This window comes from Helicoverpa armigera, chromosome 3 (assembly GCF_030705265.1).
Source record: "Helicoverpa armigera isolate CAAS_96S chromosome 3, ASM3070526v1, whole genome shotgun sequence".
Lineage (NCBI taxonomy): Eukaryota > Metazoa > Arthropoda > Insecta > Lepidoptera > Noctuidae > Helicoverpa > Helicoverpa armigera.
In genome coordinates, this window is record NC_087122.1 from 8,766,182 (window position 1) to 8,779,065 (window position 12,884).

The 12,884-nt window shown below is 38.3% G+C and overlaps 1 protein-coding gene across 2 annotated transcripts in view; it reads left to right on the forward strand.

Annotated features, from left to right (window-relative positions):
* LOC110381130 (uncharacterized) overlaps positions 1-11,721 on the forward strand; it is a 30,981-nt gene extending 19,260 nt beyond the window's left edge. For both annotated transcript variants that reach the window (XM_049836721.2, XM_049836722.2), the window contains exons 9-16: positions 340-562; positions 1,334-1,605; positions 2,203-2,384; positions 4,043-4,228; positions 5,789-5,948; positions 6,438-6,562; positions 6,905-7,080; positions 8,773-11,721. In XM_049836721.2, the coding sequence (XP_049692678.1) occupies positions 340-562; positions 1,334-1,605; positions 2,203-2,384; positions 4,043-4,228; positions 5,789-5,948; positions 6,438-6,562; positions 6,905-7,080; positions 8,773-8,956 (1,508 nt within the window). In that variant the 3' untranslated portion in view covers positions 8,957-11,721. The remainder of the gene's footprint in view (positions 1-339; positions 563-1,333; positions 1,606-2,202; positions 2,385-4,042; positions 4,229-5,788; positions 5,949-6,437; positions 6,563-6,904; positions 7,081-8,772) is intronic.
* The last annotated feature ends 1,163 nt before the right edge of the window (positions 11,722-12,884 follow it).

A 12,884-nucleotide genomic window follows, 5' to 3' on the forward strand; every position in this document is an offset into this window, starting at 1 on the left:
AAGACAGGTTATTATACTCTTATTACAAAACTCCATCGTTATGCTGAACGTAAAAAATGCATTTGTGGACTATTATAAAAACCGCAATAAGCTTTTCCATACGCCGGTCCTAACAATTGTGCTGGCTGGTTAAATTCTCTACATCATTTTATGTTTTATTTTAAACCTCCCCTGTTTTTCCATTAACTGCTTTGTATAATAAATTATGTTGTCACAGAAGAATAAAACGTAGATACCCTTTGTTTTTCGAAACAAGGCAAAAACGCTAGACATTGTGCCTCTTTACGTTGAAATATTAGTGGAAACACATCTACAAATATGTTATTACTTTTTTCGTAGCGGATAGGATACCAGTAGATAGTAGCGGGATGACAAATGAAGTGTCCGGGGGAAGCGGGGCGCGGGTGGGCTGCGGCGCCACCGTCCGGGGCTACGGGCCGGGCGGCGCCCGCTCCGGACACTTCGACTCCCGGGCGGGCACGTGGCGGGCCCAGTGTGTCATACACCTACTAGGAGCGCCCACCGACGTGGTCCAAGTATCACTATTTAATTATAATTTAAGGTGAGTGCACAACGTATCAAGTCACAATTTACCCATCCTATTATGTTTCCTGTGATAGTTAGAGCGAGTGCTAACGCTCATGGTGCCGTCCCTCTTTCAGTTTAATAGAGCGGAAGGAATCCGGATGAGTTTAGATTACAATCCATGTATTCTGTAAACGTATTGCGACCTTCTCTGCATGTGACAGTACGGTAGTCGTAAAATGAGACTCATAATGAGAGCGCACTCACAAGCTTTAATTAAAGTCTTATTGAGTTACAAAAGAGCGCAAGATAGAAGGTACACAGTCTTGATTTGTAGCCTTAAAGCACCTTAAAACATGTACAGGTTAAACTTTTCTTTTCGTCGTTGAGATACACTGACAATAGCACAGAACAATATCTATTCTCATAGACTTATAGAATTGAAAATATACCCTGGTTCATATAGCAAATACAACGTAGGTAGGTACAGCAAAACAACAGAATTTCGTGACAGTATCTGGAGTCCCAATTTTGTTGTAACTGTCTGTTATGACCGGCTTCTCCCCGGGGTGCAATTGATTGATAGACCCGCCCTCAGAAATCATAAATTTATGATTTGGGAATTTAATTTCGCCTGTTCAAGAAATGTTTTGTTGTAGATTTTCCTTATCCGTGTTTCTTACGTAACGTATTCAATTAGCATTTCTTTGTTTGTTGTTTGTTTGTTTGACAAAATTTATGTATTGTATAAAAAATGTTACTATCCAAAAGTTTCGGCTTTCTTAATCTTCTTGTTTGTCATGATCAGGTTACAAAGCTGTCGATCTCATATTGAGATCTTAGAAGGTCTTCATGAATTTGGTGGTAGAGGAGAAAGAGACAGATCCGAACGAGGGGACCGAGCTCTTCTCAGGGTATGTGGACCAGCCGTCCGGGAGGCGAGGGATCCCGCGGGACGGTTCTTAATACGTCAAGCTGTGACGTCTAAAGGTGCTAACTTGACAATCCTAGTCCGAAGAGCGACCTCGCAAACTTCCGATGAAGAGGAATTTGTTGACGGGGCCTTCGCTTTTCATGATGGTGAGTAAACAATATCACTAGACAAGAATAAAATATCAGTGGGGAAAATATGAAGGAAAATGTATTCCGCTTCCACAACAGGACATAAACAATGACATTTGATGACTTATGGAAAGTGAAAAAGAAAAGGACGAGAAATAATATTCAGAAGCTAAATCCAACCGTTGCTTACTAAGGGTAATGTGAATGTTTGTGTGAAGTATCTGATGTGTATGTAATCACTGCTCAGGGGAAAAATACGAGACGTATATAAAATATAGAACCAGGATATTTTCGTTTTCTTGAAATAAAATTAACTATAAAAGGTACCTAACGGTAAGTTGATTGATCAATGTGTAATACAAAGTAAATATATTTATTTAGTAACTGTAAAAAAGATCACTTAGCCGCGTTAGATAGAAATTATAGATAGTTTTGCTTAAATGATTTATCATGTGGAAAATTCCAGGTCCTTAGCAAACATTGTAACAGTCATTTTACTGAAATTCTATGATAGTTGATTAAAAATTCATAACATTTAGTTAGACTGGAAGCCGACTCCAATATAGTTGAGAAAAAGGCTCGGGAGATGATGATGACGATGAACTTTTGATGCAGAACAACATGAAGGAACAGCGTCTCCGGACGCCACGTGTGCCGCCACGCACTACGGCCTCTCGTCTCCAGCTCATGGGGGCGTGTCGGCTCCATCACATCATCACATCTTCTGGAACATTGAGGAACGGTTGCTGTGCACGCACCGGTTTATACCGGCTGCCAATCAGAGCGTTACTATTGAAGTAAGTTATGAAGTTATGTAAACATAATATTGGACAGCATCCTTAAAGACTTTTTTCTGAAAAGTTACGAGGTTTTAAGTGTATGGTGCAGCTTATCTAATGTTTGAATACTATTATTATATTTTGGCTGATTCTCTTTGTGAAGCAAGCACAGTATATTAAAATAAGTTTTAGAAAAACTAGGTTTTTGTTTTTTCCCAGTGTTAAAAATATCTTTAAAACTGTCCAACTCCGTGGATGCTTCCAAAACTTTGTCATACCTGGAAAACCAGAGTTCTCATAATCCGCGATATGAATTCTTTTTACATTTTGTTGAAAAAAAGAAGCTCAACAGACACAATTTATGAAAAGGTATAAAGATAACATTGTTACCCTACTATGCTTTGAGTCTAGGGTAGCCGTTAGAAACCACTTTGTATAATCTGACCCTAACAATGGAGGCACTACCAACCGTGCATATTATAATATCGTCTGTGAATATTAAATATGCCAAAATGTACTGAAAGGCTTCAGACAAGACTTAATTCATTTTAGATAAAATTTTATGTTAACAAATCGACCTTCGGGACCTTAAATGCTTTGACTTTTATACATAAATGTTACAAGTGATATAAACACAGTAATATTTTCCCAATTATTAAGATCGGTGAACTTTTATAATACTGTTAGCATTGAAAAAAATTCACGAGTGTCAGGCGGAACGGAGAACAAAAATAAATAATAAAAAACATTGTTAAAAATGTATACCGAAACATTTAAAAGTGACACGAGTTTTTTTATTCTTGTACATTTTACTATAGCGGGATTTGATTCCATTTTTTTTTGCTGTGTGCATAACTTTTTAGGCCCACGGCGTATGTATCTATCGAAGTGAACCTTTTTTTAGTCGCTCTCAAAAAAACTCTGTTGCATTGACTTCGTCAATCTTCATAAAACATATAGAAATATAATACCTACAAGAGAAGATAAAAGAAAATTTTTCATATTATTTTTCAGCTGTACAATAGGTTATTTTTAACACTAATTTACTGAACATTGTAATTGTGACAACTACAGATCATCCAAAAAAATAGTTTCATGGGTAAAACACAATAAGTTTGACTTAGGCGATTATCACACTGCCCCGCATGATGCAGCGTAGTGCGTGGATGCGTTTTTTTCCGTTGTATGGAAATATCTCCGTTTGTATGGAAAACACGCATAGTCCAACACACTGAAGATGCATCTACGCGCGTTCATGCGGATCACGCACATACATGCGGGGAAACACGCACCCCCGCGCGTAGGTGCGGGGCGAAACGCAAGGTATGGCACACTGATCCCGCAGTGACGCGCGTGATTTTGAATGGGCGTGACGTGTATATTTGAAAATGGAAGCCGCCGTGCGTGAATTTACAAAACGCACCTACGCGCGTGAGTGCGTGAAAAACCCGCACGATGATGCAGATCTGCACTCCCGCAGGAACGCGCGTAGGTGCGTCGACACGCAAGATGCAGCGTGATGCGGGGCAGTGTGAAGATCACCTTAGCCAACGCATTAACTATTTCTTCCTCTTCATGTTACTTAACAAACATTTTTACCTGCTTATTATTTTCCAAATGATTACTTACTTATTAGGATCTTTCTCAATTACTAAAAAGTTATGATTTTCCTTTAGATCCAGCGTCTTGAACGCATGTGGAGCGCCGAGCCCACAGGCACTGCGGGCGCGGGCGGGTGTCGGACTGCTTGCGGTGACGCGGGCTGCGAGTGTCGCTCCAACACGCCACTCTACTACCACGACCATGTCGCCCTGGTAGCTGGAGATGGAACTCACCTGTCCTGCCTTTGTGGGGATTTTCAAGTACGTATTCTGTTTCTTCATAACACATTATTTGACATTATAAAAAGTGATTTGCCAGCGAAGGTCGTTCCGAATTCGAATCATTTTTAAGTACCTACTCTCCGGAAGAGCCCTTGATTATAATCAGTCAGGATCTTTCATAAGTATTCCAATTTTCCAAGTGAAGAACACTAAAAATGACTGAAATACTCAACTCAATACCTGTTCCACTTGGAATACAAGATGAGGTGATTTTAAACAAGAACCTATAACTTTATGACGTAGCGGGCCCTTATTTGCAATTCAAAAAATAACAGTGCTCGACGTGACATTCATTGGAATTGACGTTCATTACAGCTATCTGAGCGAATGAAATATTCGGAAACCATCGACAAGAAAATTGACGTTAATTGCTTGAAATATTAAGGGAAACATTGAGGGTAATCGACAGTAAAAATCAAGGGACCGATACATAATACAGCGTAATAGCATCTGAACAAATGGTAACATTTCTGTGTGGTGAATTATACTTTGAACATTTCAATTTCAAGTAGAATAAACACGGGGTTTTCGGTGTACAGGAGCTGAAATGCATGATCTAATTATTGCGAGCTCTGAATATACTACAACAAATAAATTAATCGTGTTAGTGGGGCCTTATGCTAACACGGGGAGGACGAGCAACCCTTTCGCCGCGACGCCGCGCGCCCGGCTGCCGTGCCTGCCGCATAATTAACTAACAGGGTTACTATTAAGTATGTAGCAACAATTAAACGTACTACCCTGAAAAATAAGTAGATGCGATTAGAAATGCTTAATACTTGCTCGCGACAGGTGACTTGCTAGGTGGCTTGCTAATCTCGTATAGATTAAATATATTTACATTTTCAGTTGTATCTCGAACTGTTCAATGTATAATATGTGCACATTGGCGGGCGTGTATTACAAAACAAAGAAAAAATATCCAATTATTATCTTACATCGTGAGCCGCACGCGTAATTTAATTATTAACATTGCTTTTCCCCCATCGTGGTTTGACGCCATCCGCGCCAAATTGTTACGACCTCACATTGTTCCAAAATGGATTCTGGACTGTATCTAAAACGGGTGGCGGCGTAGCGGACCATGTCCCGGTGCTCATAAAACATGGGCTAACTGGCGGCATGTCATCCGTCCGCCCCTGTTATTAGTGGGCAGCCGACGACGCGGCTCGGGGCGACAGCTCAGAGACTCGCTCCTCAAAATTCAATTACTTAGTAGCGGCCTACGTATGGCCACCGCGTGCCGTTAGCGCCGACCACTGCACGCTGAATTTGTCAATAGGCTGTGCACGTACGTACACTAACAGTTATGATGACGGTGCGTAGCCGCGCGGAACCCAGCTTTTATGTTCTTGCCACGAATCTTAAAGAAACATTTGCTTTTTACTGACTGCCAGGGAAAACAATGTAGACTTTATCAAATAAAAGATTGTTGAGTTGAGATTTATTTCTATTGTTGTAAATTGTATTTTTTCTTTCCTCTTTTCAGCTAAAGCGGTAACTGTAAATTTTAATTTACGTAATTGTTGTTTGTGACAGGCGGCGTGGTTGCCGGTCGTGGTGCGCAGTTGGACGAGTGTTCGGTTGGAGTATTCAGTGGCGCATTACACATATGCGAGCCGCGGTTTTGATTACGCGGCCGCATACAGTTTCAACGATGACGCCATGTGCGGTCAGCGCACATACACCACTCACTCCGGTAAGCGCACCATCATCTCCAAACTCTTGTTTACCTGCAAACAATACGCTTATCATGAACATTTTTCGAAAGCGATCCCGAGATAATTCGATGAAGATATCTCAAGGAAAGGGGCAAATAATCGGCAATTTATCTTCAATGAACTCCATAGGCCCCCAATCACATAAAGCGAAAAACAAACAGTTCTATTTGACATTCGAAGCGCGTCTCAGACGTTTGGAAAAACGCGTCGGATATTGTTCTCGGTGGCGCGGCGGGGCGCGTCCGAGAAAATTACGTGCCACGACCCAGTTTCACGCCGCCTAGGGTAACACTGAATCGAAAAAACCTTGAACAAGATCGTAAAGTTCCAATTACAAAGTCGCTATTGCGGCGGCTCGTCGTGGTGCCTTAACGTCGCATTATTGCCCGCGTAGGTAGATGTTTCGCTGTCGTCTTTTAAATTTATTATTTTCTTCTCAAGGACTTCATTTTGTTTTTTTCCTTTAGGTGAAATATCGTCGAGGAACGTGTCGGTTACGGGTAGTCTGAACGAGTTTTTCTATCAACAATGCACTTGGGTATTAGATTCCAACGTTGAGCGGCAGTTGTTCATTGACATCACGTCTGAACAGGTAAGCCACGATAAAAAGCCATTGAGTTTTATTTCTATTTAAGTCATCTTCTCGACTTCAATTTATTCTTGTGGATTTTCTGGTTCTGGAAATTCCATTCATTTTATCAAGGTATTTTATTTGCAGAGCACTAAAGCTAAAATATTTAGGTAAATAAATGTTGTAATTCTTCACTAACCGCTAAAATACTTCGTATAACACCAAAATATGAGATTTATGTAGATAGTTGTGAACTTTTGCGATTTATAACATTGCATTGGTTCAGAACTTTCCTTTTGGATGCCGGTATTCCAACATACTATTGCATCCATTGGAGTGGTATTCCATAAAATGTTGTGGTAGGACAAGTCATGCGGCTCGTGGAACATAACGCTGCACGAGTGGTCAGGGCCGGGCGGCGGGGGCCCGCAGGACGGGGGCCTGGCGGCAGCCGCCGGGGACTTGCTCTACACATTCTGTGCGAGGCACAAGAACCACACCTACACCCTGCCCTGGCGGCTCAATACCGTCGTCATTAGGTATGTATTAATTCCAAACCTAGCATACAGCCCAACGTTGACATGATCAATTAATGTCCGGATAACTAAAACACCAAATCCCATTGTGTATTCCACATTCACCTCTATGATATTACATGCTAACAGTGTGAAACAAGTGTTTTCGTAACTAACCCTACACTTGTACAGCTCCAACAAATCGATGACGATTGCTGAAGATCCTCGATTCATATTCGGAAAGCGTGTACATACAACCGCGTCGCTAGTTCGCTCGGAAGTCAAAAGAATCTTCCGCTGAGCTTTTAGCGCGATCTAAACAATTTCCAAAAGGAAGAAAAACGCTGCGATAAATTATTTATGAATGGCCCTCGGCTTTAATACACCAACCGACGTGCCAAATACGCAAGAACGAATGCTTTTATTTAGCTACTTTTTCGGAAGGTACAAAGATCTTTTTTCTTTGTGCATATTAAAGAAAGCAGTAAGGCGTAGGTAGGTACGTGGTGTGTCTCCGAAATGACATTTTTGTCGTAAATCCTGAATAACGATGTGTGAAATTATACCTTTGTCGATGAATCGAGAGGTCGTCGCAAAACGTTCTTTTTGCTGGACGCAGGTGGGATAGTAAATAAAGTTTTAAGCGCCCTCTGCAGCATTTTGTATTGCACGGTTTGGTTTTTAACCGACTTCCCAAAAAGGAGGAGGTTATCAATTCGGCCGGTATGTTTTTTTTTTTCTATGTATGTACATCGATTACTCCGAGGTTTATTTACCGATTTACGTGATTCTTTTTTTGTTCGACTCGGAATAGCTGCCAGTTGGTCCCATAGTCATCAAGTCAGGATCTGATGATGGAAACCCTGAGAAATCGAGGGCAACCTTCGAAAGTTGTAGGCATACATAGGGTAAAAACTTGATACTCAGGTGTACGCCTAAAAGCACTATTCAACAGTGAAGATTTGGAGCTGATCTGATGATGGAAACTAGAGAGGGTCGAGGGAACTCGACAACTGAATATGTAAACTACCTCGTGTTTGGGCTTAAATTATTTGTATTGACAAGACCTTTGCAACAGTGAAGGTTTGAAGCTGACCTGATGATGGAGACCAGAGAAAGTCGAGGGAACTCGACAACTGAATATGTAAAATACCTCGTATTTGGACTTATATTCTTTGTATTGATGAGAACTTCCCACTTGTATGGATACATATCACTGAAAAGCTTTAAATAAAAAACTTTTTTACAAAAAAATTAAACCGACTTCCCAAAACACTAAAAAGCAAAAAAATAAACTATTTTTAGGTGCATCGGCCTAGAAGTCGGTGGCAAAATTAACTTAGTAACATCCATTAGACACCGAATTCTAGGCCGATGCACCTAAAAATAGTTTATTTTTTTGCTTTTTAGTGTTTTGGGAAGTCGGTTTAATTTTTTTGTAAAAAAGTTTTTTATTGACCACACTTTTTGCAGTGCAACGCGTGCATTTCGGGCTTTTGATAATGGCCAATAGAAAAAGTCTACACGCAAGAAATTTTGGTACAGCCATACGTTGGATGCTTGCGTTGATAATGGTGGCTGTTGAATGCATGTATCCCCAAAAATAAGGCATACACACTATAGGTATACATACTAAGGGGTACATATTTAAAACATCAAAAACAACAATGAAATAAGGTCCGCATATAATTCTAACAAGTTTATTTTATCCTTTAGGTTAGTAGCGCTGTCTCGGCAGCAGCCGCTTTACACGATTCGGTGGCGCTCCCAAGTGGTCCGGGCGAACACCCGGCTAGGCCCGCCGACTCCCGCGCCGGCCGCCTCTGCAGCCGCCAACTTCATCTCCGTCACCATATACCTTTTATACTACATTCTGTGCTTACCAGTGCTTAGACTTTGAAACTGATCAAATGCTGCTAACTGAAAAAACTCTAATACCTAATGATTCTATAGTGACTAAAAGTGTATTCTTAAATGAATAAAGACTTGGCTTTATAAAGTGAATATCATTCTCTACGGAGTCTGTTCGTGTTAGAGAATATTGCTGAGAACTGAAATCACGTAACTTCGATATGGACGCTTTAGTGAAATCTAGTTAAAAGATACGGAGTGTTTGATTTTAGTTCGTGTGATAACCAACTTTGTGGAGGTCCTTTGCGGTACAAATTAAGTTATTGCCGTCAAGTTATACACGTATACTGAAGTAAACGGATTACTAGAATTTACGATAGATGTTTATCATTTATGTGGTGAAAAATTGAGGTGCTTAGATCACTTATATTTAATGTACCTACAGGTGAGAAAAATATTGTTTTGTCCTTATTAATATGTATTAGGTGCTGGCTTTAAATCAACAATGTAAACACGGAAATTGAAAGTTTGACCTTTAAAAGGTACGTCAATATTTTGAAGCGAATATAAATAGGTACTCTAGATATAAATGCCAAAGGCGAGACAAAGACAAAGGCGCTTAAACTGCCATCGATCACGACTCAGAAGCAGATACTTTCAGGTTTAAGGCTGTTTTATCTACAATGAAAAAGCGATAAAGTAATGACTAAATTAATAAATATAATGGATTAAAATCCTTGGAGTCTCTATTAAAAGTCCCTAAGCGAGTGTACTTTCAATTTGCGTTGATTTATCTGTGGACATAAATCGAACTGCAGGGAGCGGCGTGGCGGCGCTCGGCTACATGAAAACAAGCGCATGAATCAAACGCTGCGTCCAAAATATTCTAACCTAGCAATAGTGTTGGCTGCTTGTTTATTATTTACTACTTTTAGCCAACGAATTCCGTTTTTCTGCTTTTACATCCGTGAAAATAAAATTCACGTAAAAGTGGAAAAGATATGATATTGTGCTTTTATTTTGAAGATCATCCATACTCGTGATTGAGAACAGTCAATTTGTGGCTTGGTTTCAGTTCTATTGTCACACAATCTTCATGTCAGAGTCAATATATTGTACCTCTTATGTTTCAATTGATTTGCAAAGCCGAAAAGGAGAACGGAGACAACAAATAAAAATTCGGCATATTTTTTTTACATGGAAACGTTAGTCGAAAGTACCGCTAGCTACGCAATATTGGTTCTTAGACAAAGGAATGTAAACTATGTGCGGTGAACTACGAATGAACTATGTAAATATTGAATATACAAGCTTAAACGAATCCCTTAGAATAGTCTAGAAATACACCTCCAAAGACTTTTTGGATAAGTAGAACAAATAATGTCGCTTCAATAAATTGTCATGCTGATTTATTTTTTAATGGTTCTGTAATATTATTTTATTTTATTTTGTAAGTGTAGCGTTAATGTGGATAAATGGCTGTTTGTTAAGTAATTGTCTTACTGTCAATTATAAATATATAGATTTTACCTACTCTGTTATTGTTTTCTTGAAATTCGATATTTACTACTTGTCTGCAAATCATATAATAATATGCATATATTTTTAAATGATCATATTTAAGTCACAACGTAAAAAACTAAAATATTCAATATTTTCGGCAATTTAGTATTCAAACGGGATTCCGCCGAACAATAGCATAGAAATCACCTTTTGTAATAAAATAACTCTGAAAAGCAATTAAATCGACGGAAATCAATGCGTACGAGATTATAAATGCACGAAAAAATATTTAAATTTCTATCACACTCAATTCAGACACAACAAAATAAAATTTAATCGTTCAGTCATGGATTTCGAGCACTTCACGGGAATTGAATTTGAAAAAAAATATCGGTACACACATACAAATCTCACGGATGGATTTTAGTGGTTTGCTGCAATAGAAAATAATACATTTGAAGCTGTAAATGTTTTTGCACGATGTGTTATTTTTTTAGATGTTGCGCTTTCTAGAGATGGTGAAAGTATTTTACGCAGTAAATATGGAATGCGGAAAACTTGTCACTTGCCTGATATTGGGTGAAATAGGTTCCAACGTTCACATGAAATATTTATATTGGTTTTTACGAATCTCGTTTTTATTTCATTTTTGTTTTTTGTTTCAATTGGGATTCTTTTTTTTGTACTAAAATGCTTACAAAGGGTGGTCGCGCAGTCTGTTTTTATTTCATTAAATTTTAAAGCAACGAATGTCACATATAACACGTAGGATCAGTGCGTTGACTACTGATTTTACGCTTTTGAACCATGTGTATCTGAATAAAGTTTTATTAAGTTTTTATAAATTACATATATACATTGCGATAGTAAAACTCTTGTGTTCTATATTTATTGCGAAAGGTCCGTCTTAATACGTTACAATTAAAAAAAAAATACTTTTCATTTCTGAAGATAGCCATTTGACATGGGTTAAAAGCTTTAAATAGGGTTTAAATAGCTATCTACAAAAATGCAAAGTTAACTATCGCGAATTGTACAGCTTCACCAAAAAGTTTCTATACTTAATTTGATGATCCATAGCAAGTTTGTGTAACATTTAAATTATCAATTATGTAATTAGACAAGCATTTAGTTTAGATGTACATAGTTCGGACAAAGTTGGCATTATCTCTGACTTTGTAAAACTTTGCCGATAACCCAATCTTTGTCCTATATAGATTAACTAAGGAAAGCTAACTTTAATAGGTAGGTAGATGATTCTACATATAAAATAATGAATAATGTTTGTTACACTGAAATAGATAAAATGAAAGCAAATTGTGTATTATTTACTTAACCCTTTATAATAATTTTCGTGTTCCTGTTAATGAAAAGAGAAACAATTAATAAATTAAATGATTCCTGTTAGTAATCTAGGTGTTACTAGTTATTGGTTTAAAATTCTCACAAAATTATCAGTATATCAGTTATTACACGCAAATCAGCTAAAATTCAATGAAATGGAATCAACGGGTGGATGACTTCACCTCAATAGGTACATATAACAGTGTTCTGCCAGCAAGATTCTTTTGGTTTTCTTACTTACTTTTTTGACAATTAAAGCGTAAGTACGTCAGGTACTCTGTTAGGTTATCAGAAGTATAACTATATCGGAGGTTAGATATCCAAAAAAGTTACACTTACCTATGTTATAAATACTAGCTTCTGCTATACCTATAGTCGGTTCATCTGAGTCCCGTGGGAACTTCTTCGTCTGCCTGGATAATAAAAAGTAGCATTCCTTGATTGATGGTCTTCCTAATATAGAAATATTTTTACAAATTGGTTCACTAGTTCTTCAAATTAGTAGGAAAACAAACAGGAAATGAGCTCTCTTCGGCTTTATAATAGTTACGTAATCAATAATATCATTAGTCATTGAAGACTAATAAGTAGATCTCTTATGGTGAGAGTAACTAAAGAGGACACTTCCTTTAATTAAATCTGTAGTATAACTTGACCTATAAACTAAACCACTGTAATTCACAAACTGTGTCAAGCAATTAGAACGCTTAATTAATACATTGTTCAACCCACTATTTCCGCAGTCGTTATTAATAAAATTTTCCAAGTACGCTATTGATATTTGTAGCGAAGCAGTCAATGCCTTATATTTAGTTCACGATATATGTACGAGTAGGTCTGGACGTACTGTGCCAGGAGCTGATTACACGCCGTCTTTTACGTTTGATCCGAGCCACTAGAGTTAACAAAATTATAGGAGCAAACATTGAAGGAAGGCTTTATCAGTTCGATCGTGCCTCAGTTTAAACTTTCCATTTGAAATGTTCGCCTCTGCCTTTCTTTAAACTTCCGCTCTTGCCTTTGAGGTTTCTAAGACGGAAACTTCTTTTTAAGATAGGTCCCGAACCCGTTCTTTTATTTTTCTCTTTACTCGCCATTACGAGCCCGTGCTAGTGTTCTATGTATAAAAA